At 29.7% G+C, this 14168-nt stretch overlaps 4 protein-coding genes across 5 annotated transcripts in view; 1 reads left to right on the forward strand and 3 right to left on the reverse strand.

The window, feature by feature from the left end:
• The window catches only part of LOC132910012 (splicing factor 3A subunit 1), a 72171-nt gene extending 69535 nt beyond the window's left edge, over positions 1-2636 (reverse strand). For both annotated transcript variants that reach the window (XM_060965369.1, XM_060965368.1), the window contains exons 1-7: positions 2500-2636; positions 1901-2106; positions 1088-1418; positions 846-1005; positions 483-764; positions 280-390; positions 31-202 (exon numbers count right to left, since the gene is read on the reverse strand). In XM_060965369.1, the coding sequence (XP_060821352.1) occupies positions 31-202; positions 280-390; positions 483-764; positions 846-1005; positions 1088-1418; positions 1901-2015 (1171 nt within the window). In that variant the 5' untranslated portion in view covers positions 2016-2106; positions 2500-2636. The remainder of the gene's footprint in view (positions 1-30; positions 203-279; positions 391-482; positions 765-845; positions 1006-1087; positions 1419-1900; positions 2107-2499) is intronic.
• Positions 2321-3332, reverse strand: LOC132910030 (uncharacterized). Its single transcript, XM_060965388.1, has 3 exons — positions 3178-3332; positions 2912-3071; positions 2321-2671 (listed from the first exon to the last, which is right to left on the reverse strand). The coding sequence occupies exons 1-3, from the start codon at positions 3189-3191 to the stop codon at positions 2501-2503; spliced, it is 345 nt and encodes a 114-aa protein (XP_060821371.1). The 5' UTR covers positions 3192-3332; the 3' UTR covers positions 2321-2500.
• A 40-nt stretch (positions 3333-3372) lies between these two features.
• LOC132910013 (E3 ubiquitin-protein ligase RAD18-like) lies at positions 3373-7116 on the forward strand. The gene is made up of 7 exons (XM_060965370.1): positions 3373-3770; positions 3846-3924; positions 3997-4540; positions 4611-4869; positions 4960-5020; positions 5093-5830; positions 6404-7116. Exons 1-7 carry the CDS (start codon positions 3738-3740, stop codon positions 6775-6777), a joined length of 2088 nt encoding a protein of 695 aa, XP_060821353.1. The 5' UTR covers positions 3373-3737; the 3' UTR covers positions 6778-7116.
• A 107-nt stretch (positions 7117-7223) lies between these two features.
• The window catches only part of LOC132910003 (uncharacterized), a 227803-nt gene continuing 220858 nt past the window's right edge, over positions 7224-14168 (reverse strand). The window contains exons 10-12 of the mRNA XM_060965345.1: positions 12548-12708; positions 11691-11840; positions 7224-11088 (exon numbers count right to left, since the gene is read on the reverse strand). Coding sequence (XP_060821328.1) covers positions 10969-11088; positions 11691-11840; positions 12548-12708 — 431 coding nt within the window. The 3' untranslated portion in view covers positions 7224-10968. The remainder of the gene's footprint in view (positions 11089-11690; positions 11841-12547; positions 12709-14168) is intronic.

Consider the following 14168-nt stretch of genomic DNA (forward strand, 5'->3'; position numbering starts at 1 on the left):
TACTTATACATATAACATTTTTTCACTTACAATGTTGTTTAGGATCATATCCTTTCTTTACTACAACGTTTCCTGGAGTTGGTGGCAAAGGCGGAGGTTGCATATTATTACTATCGCGTGGTTTTGGTTCTTTCGATTTATGAGTATCACCTGGAGGTGATACATCATCCTCATCACTCGAATCTTCTTCCATATCTTGTACCTTAAAATACACATATGTTATTAATATGAAAGTGTTAGTTACTTCTTTTTATATTATTAAATGAATAAAATATTTACTTGATTGTTGTCTTTCGCACGATCTTTTTCTCCATCTGTACGACTTTGCATTTCATCCTCTCCTTCACTATCAATTTGCATTTCTACATCTTCACCTTCTTCTATTCTTTCCTAGAAATTTAAAAAATTATTAGAAAAACGGAAATGCTTGTAATTTTATTAAGATATTTCACTGTGACATAGAATCAGTAGGATTATGTTACCTGCATAAGTACTCGAGCACCAACTTCATCTGGCGTTGTTGGTGCTGGGAAATTACCAACTTCAAATTGCTGGTAATCAACGGTTTCGACTACAACAAAATCATGCCAATCAATTTGTGCATATGCAACCCTTTCACGTTCCAATTCTTCCTCTTCTTTGCGTCTTTGAGCTTCTTGATACTTTAACCACTCAGCGCGATATTTAACTTGCTCTAAAATTTTATCCATATTACAGGCTTCATCACGTAGTCGCGGTAATAAATCTTTAGGTGGAATTAATACCTGTAAATTTAAATTAACTTAAATTCAAGAATAGATCTAATTATAGATTTCAATTAAAAAAAAGATGAAATTTTGTACTACCTTAGTATATTGTTCCAAGAGTTTTGTAAAATACTGAAACAAAGAATGTTGTGGACGTAGAAAATCAAATTGGAAGTTTCTTTGTTCTCTGTTCATCAAATTAGTCAAAAATTGACGACCATTACGGGCTACAAATTGTGCTGTTAATTTTACAATATCCCTAAAATAAAATCACATATATTTTGTAACATATACTATTGTATAATTACATGAAAGATAAAGAATTTAATTGAGTCACATACAGATCTAAAGCTGAAATAGAAGGTGGATCAGCAATAAATTCAAATTCTGCAGGAGTATCTCGTGGAATAAATGGTTGTTCAACTTGTTTCAAAATTTCTTGCTGCTTTTGATGAGCAGCAAGATTAACTGTTTTTCCAGGTCCTGTCCCTATAGTAGGTTCTTGACCTTTCCCTTCCTTAAATTCCTTTACTTTATGCTGATAATACGCGTGGTATGGATCACCAAAATTTAAGAAATTAAACTTTGGATTTCCCAATTCGTTTTGTCTGATTCTTGATTCAAATTCTGGTCCATTTCTGGCCACAAAACTAGCGGTTTTATCAACAATATCTGAAGTTTTCCATAAGGAAGATTATATTTATATCAATGAATTGGCAAGAAATAATTGTTGTAAAATGTAAAATCATATATAAATATAGCAAATTTTTATTATACTTAATATAATATATTTGAAATTTTAGAAACATTTACAAATAACTAAAAGATAGCAAATTAATACAATCAAGATAAACTTCTAAATTTTATTTCTCTTTTACAATGAAAGTACATAACATTAAAATGTAGAGAAACTTATGTATAGTAAAATTAAAGACAAGTAATGTAATAATTTATTAATAACATACAATACATGAATTAATATATTACAACCAATATTTTTTATTATTATTAACCAATTATTTTTATTATTACTTCAATATGCAATAAATGTACAAACAAATATTAACGTGATCATTCCAAAACATTGCTAAGAAGTCAATTAAAAATGAATGTTGCATTGTATTGTCTTATTAAAAAATATTGTGAAAGCATACTTCTAACTTCCGGTGGAGGGTAAATAATACCCACGATCGGTTGAGATGAAGGTGCCGTATTTTCTTCATTCTCGGTTGCTGGTGGTTGTATCACAGCAACTTCCTGTGCAGGCATGCTACTTAATATATTTTTGTTCACTTAATTTTAGAAAATTTAATGCCTCGTGTCATTTATTGTATACACATTTCTAGAACGTAACACAGTGCTGCCAACGTAAATGCATTGCATTTTATTGAATGAAGTAAAGCTGAATTTCCATTAATACAAGAAAGTAGCTACTACATGCAATGAGACAAAAAATTAGAAAATGATTTTATATGTAAATTTTGTTAATACGATTTAAATGTAAATACATATAATAGTAATATGTTTAAATAATTAATTTTCCTTTAATTGCATGAAACAAATAAAAAATTCAATTTATTATTCATGCTGGTGTATTTTCATTAAAATTATATATATCTAAACAAACAAGATAGTATACAAAAAAATAAATAACAATTTTCTTATTTATAAATACCAATTATATAATGTTTATCTAAAAAACATAGAATGATACTAACAATATAACATAAAAATTAATTTTGTTTCTATTAACCTTAAAGATTAAGGTCTTGTATGTACTTTTGCACAGTTTCATATAGATTAGTAGCACCATTACAAGTATGTGTTGGTATATTGGAGATGAATTCCATACTGGTCATAACACCCTTGTTCCAAGATGTTTTCATGAAACTTGTAATACATGATACACTTGGTAGTTGAGCCCACTAAAAAAAAAAAAAAATGATTGGTATTGATTTATTTAAACAACTAACGCTTTATGAATATAAAAATTATCTTAAATATAACATTAATTCTTTGCACATTCATATATCTTTAACATCAAGTAGAGATATCAAAAAGTAAGATATCTAAACATCTATTGCATAGAAGATTATACCATTTGATTCCAAAGAATTAAACAAACAATAAATTAAAATTTATTGTTAATTCTTTTAATATTTTACCTCCTTAGTAATCTCTTCAGGTACATTTTCTTTCACATACGGAGCAACATTTATATACAGTTTTTCATACAATTTAGCAGTTTCTTCGGATTTGGACCACAATCCTTCCGTATAAGTATAATATACGATACCACCAACGATAGTGGATTTTATGGCAAACCTAAAGATATAACCTCAAACTTAAAACTCAAGTTCCTTGAATACATATATTTATATTCAAATACCGTAATAAAACCACATCCTTAGTTCTTACAGCTCGTACTAACCGTGTTAGATTCATTGTATAATAAAGATTATTTTGACAGGATAATCCTGTTACACTTTCGTTTGTTATAGTTAGATAAACATGAAAATTACGTAAAGCTCCTCACAGTTTCCGGTTGAATCCAAAGTTCATATACGTACATAGAGTATATGCATACTTATATATGTATACACTATCATATCTTGTTTCGTACTTTTATATATATATATATATGCCAAATAATTAACATTTTAAATATTTCTTAATCGTGTAAAATATTTCATATGTGATAATCACAGTTATTAAAATTATAGAATTAATACTATGGTTTACATAGTTTTTTTATATGTTTGCGACGTATACTAACATTCAAAACATGAAAATTTTATGATAAAGTTGTTCGTGATTGTTCGGTTTTTTATATCTTTCTTAATCATATCTATAGTTTCGACAGACAATGTGCAGCAATATGTTTGTCTAGCTGTTGCTTCAAAATAATGAGTAACTGCTGTTTATTGTAGCTACAATTATTATTTTAAAGGTTAACCTTAAAATTATTTTGTATTTTGTATACAACCATATATGATGTGGCCTCAAGAATATATAGAATTAAAGGTTTATTGATTGTGTTCATAAAATTTATTTTTTTGTAATATCAATAGAAGTAATATTGAGTAATTTTTCTTGTAGCATATAGAAAATTTGCTGGTTTGCGGAATATGCTATGAATTCATGGATACATCTGTTATGACGTCATGCTCTCATAACTGTAAGATAAAAACTATTTGCTTCTAATATATTAACAGGATTTTTATTTCATTATTATTCTCTTAAATTTTAGATTGTTCTTTATGTATCAGGAAGTATTTACATTATAAAACACAATGTCCTGCGTGCTTTGCAGAAACTTTTGAAAAGGATTTAAGGAAAAATAAAGTTCTAGATGAGATTATAACACACTTTTCACAAATTAAAGATAAATTAAAAAGATCTTTACAAATTCAGATTCAATTCACAAAATTTAATGAAGCTGATGATGTCTCTAATTCACCAAAATCATTGCTTCAAAATAAGAGTACATATATAAATGGGCAAGAAAACAAAGTTATATATAGTAAAATTATTAATAATATTCCTACTTCTCAAAGTAATACTTCACCATCTATACATGTACAAAAAGATTTATCTAGTCCTAGTACAAGTGGAATACCTAGAATACCTTTAATGTTTACACCTAAAAGTAATAAACGTCTAATTATAACAAATACAGAAGAAACTAAGATTGTTATATGTCCAGTATGTAAGGTTACCGTTTCAGAATTAAAAATAAACAGACATCTTGATGATTGTTTAAAAAGGGAATCTGTGAAAGAGAAACCTCAAATGTAAGAAAATGCTAAGGTTTAGTATACAAATATTTAATTAGAAAAATGTAATGATTTTCTATTTCTATAGAATAGAATCAAAACGTAAGCCTCTACCAAAGTTAGTATTTAGTTTAATGAAAGATGCTGTGTTAAAAAAGAAAGTAAAGGAATTTGGTTTGTCTTCACAAGGAGATCGGAAAGCTTTGGAAACGCGACTACAAAGATATATTGTTCTTTATAATGCAGAATGTGACAAATCAAATCCACGATCAGTTGCAGAATTAGTAAAACAATGTGAGGATGAAGAGAACCTAGAAAGAAAAGTTAACAAAACATTATTTCTAAATGTAAATATTTTATACTAGCTTATTGTGTTTGTCTAAAAACTATAACATTTTGCTTTTTAATTAAACTTATCAAATTAATTACCATTTCAGAAATTACAAGTTACTAAAAACACAGAAGAAAATGTTATAGAAGATGAACGAAGAAAATATTGTAAGTTTTTTGAATTCTTAAACTTTACCATATAATATTTATAATATTTGATTATTATTTTATTTTCATCAGTGGAAACGCACAAAAATAGCTTTCACAGTCTAATTAATAAGATCAAAAGTATACAATCTTCACAAAAGCCATCAGCACGGCGTAGTTTGTTAATGACAGAACTTAATGAGGATGTTTCACCTAAACGTCAAATGATGAATGAAAATTTGGATGATTCAATGATTCATACAGAACAAACTGATATTAATCTGTCAAATTCTGCTGCATGTATTCCGGATTCTGATTCAGATACTTCTTGTCCATTACAAATGTATTCTAGTATTGATCCAAACAAATTTCTTACTATAGAATTATCATCTAATAATAACGTTTTGGGTAATAAATCTGAGAATGATCAAACAAATGATGATCAAGAAGCATCTATGTTTAATTATTCATCTATGAAAATAAATGAGGCGGAGAAAAGTAACAGTTCAGATGCATTTAGTGATACATCCATTCATGATGAAGTAACACAATCAGAAATGAAAAATTCATCTTATAAGAATACATTAAAAAGTAATTCGAAAAATTCATTTAATACTTCCAAATATAATAAATTGCTACAAAGAAAAAAGAAATCATCTTTAAAAAATGAAGCGGAACAGACAGAATCTGTTACTACAAGTATGAAACATCTTGATTCTGATAGCATTTCAGGTCAAAAGGAAGAAGGAGATGAGAGATCAAAATCTATCTTGCAAGATATTGCATGTGATTTATCAAGTAATGATAGTATTGACAGTAAATTTAATTATGGTATGTAATGCGCTTTTAGTAAAAGTTTAGTTGGTTATTTATTAAGCGGTTTCATAATGCTGTATAAAAATTAACACGTCCACAGTCTGTTATAGTGTTGTGTATATACGGCCTATTCACATGTCCCTTAATATAATCATAGATAATCGATCCAAAAATTATATATTTTTTGCTTAAAGAATAATGACACCAACAAATTGTTATAACAGTTACAAGTTCCTACATAAAAGAAATAATTGTATTGCATATAAGTTGAATTTGAAAACAGTTAAAACATAATCAAAACATATTTTCAATTATATTTGCTGCAATATTTTTTCTGGAAGATGTGCATATCACTTGCTGTTTGCATATATGAAGAAGTATTTATGTTTTCACCTCGGATTGTGAACGTGTTAAACATATCTTTGTGAAAAAAGAACCCTTTTATGATAAAATATTCATCAAAATTTTTAAATATAAAAAGATTACTAAAAGCATTGAAACAGTTAGTATGCATTTAATATTGGAATATAACAGAAACATATTGTAAATGGATTGAGATATTAAAAAATTTTCTAAATTATCTTACAGGAAAATTACGTTCTACTAGCCTTGGACTTTTAGATAGTAAAGTAATTAGTCCCTTAAATTTGGAGAAAGAAAATATAAGTTCTCCTCCTGAATGCAGTAAAAATCGTTCTAGTCGAAAAAGAACTCGCGATTTGATACAAACTGATAATAATCTCATGTCAAATAACAAGAAAAAAGTTAAAAACTCGTCTCTGTGCCCCACGATTGAGACCAGAGAATTAAGTAATGAAGAGTCTTCATGTGCTTTAAATGATGAAAAAATGGAATATGTACTGAATAAATCACGATTGAGAAAACGATTGTTAAATGTTACAGAAAATACTAACGTCGTAAGAAAATCTGCTAGAGCAAAGCTTAAAAAAAATAAATCATAAAAATAAAATAAATTTTTTATAAATTGCTTTCATTATTGTATATTTGGCAAATTTATACATTATTTATCTTCTTTAATATTTAAAAATAAGTAATATCTAGTTTTACTTTATTAACGAACAGAAAGTTTAAAAAAATATATATGTAAATAGTTTCAAAATTATTTTATTTTCTGATTTATTTCATAGGAAGTGATTTTAAAATCTAATAATGTTTACAATGTAATTGTTTCTTTGCATTAATTTATTTTGTACTTGACTTTATTATATATTAGATATTTAATTACAAGTATATTTTATTTACACTGTTTTGTATTAAATATAAAAGAAAGTAATCATGTATACTTTATTATCTTTTTTAATATACACGCCTACAATTTCACTTTCCTTTTCTCTTGCATAAAATGTAATGATTTAGCACAAATAAGTATATTGAAAAAAATACAAAATTATTTATCAAAGACACCAAATTTTATTGAATATATTACAGTATTTTGATCAGAAAGGGATCAACAATGGTAAAATGATGACAACCACATAAAATTTTACATCCCACCTTTGTATAGATATTAACAGTAATATAAGAAGCCTAACTTACTTAACACTAAAATAGCTGTCTTTGACATTGTTTATGCATAAAATATGTGTCTTTGTTATGTATTTTATTTCTCATACACTTTGGTATCATTTATACATATAATCTTATGTACATTTTATGTATATATTTTCTAATATAGTTTCTTTTCTACATAATAGAACTTTAAAAGCTTCTAACATTCTAATGGAACAACTATCACATTCATGAAACACTTTATTTTTAATTCTTTCGTAAAGATACTGTTATAATTTTATGATGATGATGATTTATTTATTACATTGAATCTTATATGTGTATATGTATTGTTTTTTTCTCCTAAATAAATATAAGCGCAACATTAATAGGAATGACATTTTCTTTAAGAGTTTTAAATGGGTTGCGCTAATAGTTATATATCCTTTGACATTAAATGTTATTCATATTTGGCAGTGTTTCTGAAACTATTTTTTGCGAAGCCAAAATTGTAATATTTGTGAACTTCATATTTTTATAAATTTCATTTTTATAAATATTATATATAATAACATTCTGTTTAGATATAGTTAATTATTTTATGTTCTATTACATGTAGCTTTATTAACAAACTATTAATATATTCTTTAATTCAGTGAATAAGCTACATTGTAATATATATCATCTTTTTGACTTGTATTTTAAAATTATCATATGTTATATCTTTTTTTATATGTAATTTACTTTGTTTTATATACTTTAATATTTCAAAAATAATTTTTTTTTTTAATATTTTCATTGTCTTATTAATTTCTAATAAAATTATAGGTTTAGATTGTTAGAGATTCTGATAATATTGTATACTACACTATTGAGTAGTTTATTGATTTATGTAATTCATTTTTTGACGGTTACGCATAAAATGTTTGAGAACCACTGCTGTATGGTATGGCATCAGGCGAGGTAGTTACTCAACGTTTACTACACTCCTAAATATACTACAAGCATGTTTAGTTTCCCTGTGTATAGAAATCCATAATACATATTCTTAAAGAACATAACAAATGTACATATATATACAAGAAGAATATTGTTAAATATACAAGAGATTTATAACTTGATTTTCTTTTACTTAATAACACAATAAAAATTGATTGAAAGAAATTTTAATTTTTTTTTATTTTTTAGTAAAACTTTTTGTAAACATGTAAATTAATGATAACATAAAGATCGATTTAGGAAATTATATAAAGTTGAAATAATAAATTTATTTTTAAATATAAATATCTATAAGTTTATTTTCTTAAAAAATAAACTTCATGGAGCATAGGATTATGCCGTTTTAAAGTAAGATCAATAGTTTAAGTTCATACCGCTTAATACCATTTAATATAGAACAATGTTTGATATTATGTTGTTCGATAAATGTCGTTTGATAAATGAAAAAAGAAACAGCTGCATAGTGTGAAGCGCACACAAAAGCTCTTTCGCTTGCTTAAAAATATCAAGTTTTAGGAAGTGAAGTTTTACAATTTACGTATCGTGGGAAGCTTATGCGCTTTTCTGCCGCGTCAAGCAAAAGCGTTTTATTACGTCGTTTGCGTGAGCTACTGTCTAGAGCGTAGCTCTAAAATTGAAACAGCCCTAAGTAACTTTTATTATACAGGACTTAAATACGATACGTTTAACGGTTGTATTCCATACAATTTCTTTTTATCATTAGTTAATACACACGGATAGTATCGTTTCACTGAGAAACATTAGTTAACAATGTTATTGTAGTCTAACATTTGCACAGTAAATGTCACACTTTCTTCCAAATAACATATCGATTTTATTTACATTATACGCATGTAACATTTATAACATTATATGTACAGGAAATTATTTATTGGGTACACGTTATTCGAAAGAAAATGTGATATGTTAGTTGCGAGTGTGTTTTGTCACTGCAAGCATCTCTCATGTTGCGCTTTGCAAGCACGTGCAGGTATGCGGTCTAATCTGCAACGATATGTTAGAAATGTTTGAGTTGCATCTTGTCGTTTTTAAACTTTGGGAACGTAAGATAAAACTATGTTACAGTTATTTACATGGGTGCGATGGTTCAGCGACGCGATGAACAACTTACTTTCTTTATATGTATCATCATATATTTTTCGTGATGGTTTGATTGACTCTTTGATTACCCAGTTTGATTTCTTTCTTCCCTCTATTACGTTTGAAATGATTGCTTTCATTCAAGTTCCGAGGAATTCCGACCGTTTTTTTACAGACACTGCACAGAAGCGCGTTTTATGCACATTAATCGAAGAAATTGTATACACGATTAAAGGAATATTTTACTACTAATTAAAATATTTATTATAGAATTTCTTCTTACTAACATATTTATTGTTTTGTCCAAAAGATTATCACGATGAATCACATTGTAACATTTTCTTAGAATTCAAGAAAATTCTCGTTTAATTACAGCGGACAATCGTCGGATTGTCAAGAAGCAATTATATCGTGTCGACGAATCTGTTAACTTTTAATGAATGTAGGATTCGAAACCGTGCATTTTAATCGCTCCATTGAAATTTTTAACTAACATGCTAAAAAATCCGAATAACAGGACCTCCGAATTTTGATTTTAACCGTTTAACGATATTATATTTAAAGGCTTCTCACCGTTAACGAACTTGTAGAAACGTGTATTTATTTTATCTATGAGATTGATAAACGTAGCAACGAGAATCTTTCTTTATAAAATTTAAGCCAATTGGCATAATTTTTACTACAGTTAATTTTCAACAAAGGTATTTTTCCATGACATTAGAACATCTTTCATTAAAGTTTGAAATATTTTAAATAGTCTCTCTGCGATATTCATACAAGATGTATAAATATATAAAGTTTTTACGATAATACATAGAACTTTTTTATGGTTTCAAATCCTCTGAAGGACAGAGACGTATTCGTCCAGAGCAAAAGCTTTACAAAAATATTATCCTGCTTGTACAACAGCGATGGCCAATTGTGTCTAGTTTTTAAAGAATTACGGAAAAATAAAGAGTCCTATTATATCTTCGTATTTTTTAAATAAATATCTATATGGCAAACATTTTATTTCTCCTTTACCTTCGCCACATTCTAAAACTCTCAAAGCAGTCTTATTACGTTAAATGAACTCTAAGGATGTTCGTTTCGAAGGATAAACCACACTGGATATCTTATTATTATTCTGACCTACGTTAACAATGTATTTTCTGAAATATACGCTAGCTAAATTTAAGTATCAGATGGAGTTTTACTACGAATGTAATTCACACTAATCGCGTGGACTGTCTTCCGTCTGAAAATGTAGTTGCATCTAAGGCTTCGATATTTACAATTTTATTCACAGCGAAATTTATATATTGCACTTGACCAACGCGCTTCGACTCCATTTACATTTATAAACATTAACGAATGAATGAGCGAATAACATTCATATTGAAACAAAGTCGGAGGAATTGACCTTTGTCATGATATTTCGTTCGTAAGTTGGATGTTACTTTTAAAAATGAAAAATAAAAGATGTGTTGTGATGGACATGAAAGGTTCTTCTTTTTCTTCTACTTTTTAAATATCAGGTTTTTCAGTTATGCATCTGATTAACGTCACGATAAGTTTTCTCGTTTGCTTCGTCTCATCACCGTGATACCAATGGAGCCTCTTATTTTGCGCAACAGATCTATTATATCAGTTGTTGTCATGTGTTCCACGCTTTCGTCATTCACCTGAAGCAGAAGAGGAACTTATGAATAATATATGAACAATAACGTATAATACGTTTTAAGAGAGAATAATAGAATTAATTTGTTGAACGTACAAAATCTTAGTCACAATAGACTTTTGGGACAATATATACTTTCCAGGAATAACGTCATTTTTTTTGTGATTTTATCACTGTTCTTATTGTTATTGTACGTACTATTACTATTTATCTTTTGTTTAATCATACGTTTTAGAACGTGTTTCTATTTTATTTTAAAGCTTCCAATCATATTACTTTATTTCCAATATACAATGAAAACCATAATTTAAAGAAGCAATGGTTCATTATGACTATTATTAACACAAAGCATTGTGTTTACACAATTATATAAATTTAATTTTTAATTTCAGAACTCTTACGTATACATAATACGTGTACATAATAAACTTAATCTGGAATACAGATTGTGAAAAGTAATTTGAATTTAAAGTACAAGTTAGTGGGAAACATCATTTAGATTTTTTCAATTATTCCATGTCTTTTCGTTAGCATATTTATGTTCAGTTAGAAGAAGAAGGTTCATATTAAAGTAGAAAACTAAACGCTAATTAGTAGCGATATTACCATCATAAGCACATCTCCTTGTTTTAGTCTACCATCCTTAGCTGCAACGCTGTCAGGGTGCACCACTGATATAACAGTACGGTTTCCTTCCGGTTGCAAGCTGAATCCCAGTCGACTGTTCCAACCACGTGTCAGCTCTACCATGAACACCTTTAAGAACGATAATTATCGTGCAACTAATATACGAATTTTGACTACAAATGTTAAATTTCCTTATAAAAAGAAAAAACTAGGAATTTAGAAAGAAATAAAAATTAAGCCGTTCCGAATGTATTACTTTTGCTATATTATTTGTTAAAAATGGAGATTTTTAATATTTTGAAGAATTATAATCTTTTAATTATATACCCAGTTCAACATGTAATAATGATATTCAGAAAACTACAAATTAAGAGTAAATTAAGTTCAAGTATTTATTTATAGAACGGGACAATCTGTATATTTTTTTAGGGTCTGCTATTTTATCTTGGAAAGAAAAATTCAAGTTGCAAAATTTAAAAAGGAATAATCAAATTAAAAGCTATCTTATGTATACGTTATTGACCTTCAATTTGTGAAATAATGATTCAAACAGCTACGCTAAACAGAAATCATTTAAATCGATATTGTTACATTTAAGACTCAGTGAAAAAATAGTAGTTTCATGAGCGTTTAAAATACCCAATGCGTTTGAATGCCTAGAAACATACAGATCTTTTTAGCTTAATTTTATCTATACTTGTTTCAATCAAGATATCTCGACACTTAATATTTTTTTCATTCAATAATAGAGGAACATAATATAACATATTTTACTCGCAAATAAATAGATCCAGTATTAATTAGGCTTCGCTGCGATTCGTTGAAGAGAACCTTACCTCACTTCCTTGCTCAACATTTTTAATGCGGGCAGCTAAGTTCGTGATTTTCTGCTCTTTGTTTTCAGTTTTATCTATTCCATCATCTGGAGCGAACATCACGCCTTTCCACTTCAACAAACCCTTGCTGCCAGCGGGATCTTCTGCTCCCAAGATTTTCCCTGCATCGTACATAAAATTAAGTCACAACGTGCGACGTAATGTTTGCATTAAACGATGGATTTCGATTTTCGAATCGGTTGCAGTTGCATAAGTTATCGCTTGATTCAGTTGCATTTGAAATGGAATAATCGCGTTCTTTTTACAAAAAGGGCAAAAGCGACCTACGTTAAATTGCTTTTTAAAGTAAGTACCTCGTGCACACGCGCGTGTCCGATGGCGATGACACTGCGCTGTACTCGTTAGCCGCCGAATTAAACTCGGCTAACTGATTCATGAGGAAGAGCGACGGTCGAACGAATGAGGATGATCTGTCAACGACGCTAAGAGATGTTCTCTCCGAAAGCCGAGAGACTGAAACGATTTCTACACCACAGCTGATGGAGAAGATGCTCCGTTGAGAAGTTCGTACGAGACTGTCTCTCCGATTGCTGACAAACTAAACGACTAAATTCTTGCTCTATGATTGGCGCAGATGATATTGGCGATTCGAACGTTCGTGATGAACATTATACCCGACCGGACGTCCAGCAAGGCGTAAAACGGAAGCCGGAAATATGCATGCTGATTGGTTTCCACCAAACGCAAGAAAAAGGCCAAGCAGCATGCTCGTTCGCTGGGAATTGCTCGCTGCACTCCCGTGCGTGACCCTGGGCCGGAAGAGGGTGAGCGATACGCGGAGGAACGCGAGGCTTCGAATTTAATTAGGTAAAGATCACGGAAATCCTACCGAGTGAGCTCCGACCGGCCGGACCCTTACAATTAGCTAAATTACCCTTCGGAAATAACCACTCGATTATTGAAAACACGATGGAACATATATTCCCAAGTGCTAACGTCCCGACTCTAAAATAGCTTCCTGTCTGCGAAAGCGAGCGTCATAAAAGCTACGCTGCAAAACTCTCACGCTTTTGTCCTTGATCCTTCGATTGGGACGTGCTCTCCGCGTTGGACTTGTCGATGTAAACGATAACGACTGATGCGCTGATAATGAAGTCATCGGGGAGCTGATACGATGATCCATGACGTTATCTGTAGTGACTCCAATGTCGATTGAACGGTGTCCTCTTGATGTCTGCTACGCTTCGGTGATCCATTCGTTTGATGATGTTGTACAGGGCGGACAATGGAACAAGGAAAAATCGACTGTATTTCATTTGAGAGCTACTTAACTGATGCCGATAGATCCTGTGTGAAGCGTGGGATTAACCGTATTGCTTTGTCCTGCATGGGAAGAGATGCCACCTGTTTCAAGTTTCTCTTGTAGACGTCGTCGATGATGCGAACCGTGACGGCGCGGGTGATATCGTTTGCTACACGCTTCCTAATTGCCAGCACAGTGCTGCAAGGTTGTCTTTCTTTAGCACGACGATACTATTCTCACGCCAGTACTGTGTTTCCCTTTGGTCCACTTCTGTCGAACGTCCAGATGATGTATGTGCTCCTTGTATATTATATGCCT

The sequence above is a fragment of the Bombus pascuorum genome, chromosome 8 (genome assembly GCF_905332965.1).
Source record: "Bombus pascuorum chromosome 8, iyBomPasc1.1, whole genome shotgun sequence".
In the NCBI taxonomy this organism is placed as follows: domain Eukaryota; kingdom Metazoa; phylum Arthropoda; class Insecta; order Hymenoptera; family Apidae; genus Bombus; species Bombus pascuorum.

Excerpts from the sequence above, each read along its gene's own strand:
- LOC132910030 (XM_060965388.1), bottom strand. Across the intron at positions 2,672-2,911 it reads CTGAAGAGATTACTAAGGAG|TGGGCTCAACTACCAAGTGT; the intron begins GTAAAATATTAA and ends TTTTTTTTTTAG.
- LOC132910013 (XM_060965370.1), top strand. The coding sequence starts at position 3,738 with ATGATGTGGCCTCAAGAATATATAGAATTAAAG. Across the intron at positions 4,870-4,959 it reads ACAAAACATTATTTCTAAAT|AAATTACAAGTTACTAAAAA; the intron begins GTAAATATTTTA and ends TTACCATTTCAG. Across the intron at positions 5,831-6,403 it reads TGACAGTAAATTTAATTATG|GAAAATTACGTTCTACTAGC; the intron begins GTATGTAATGCG and ends ATTATCTTACAG.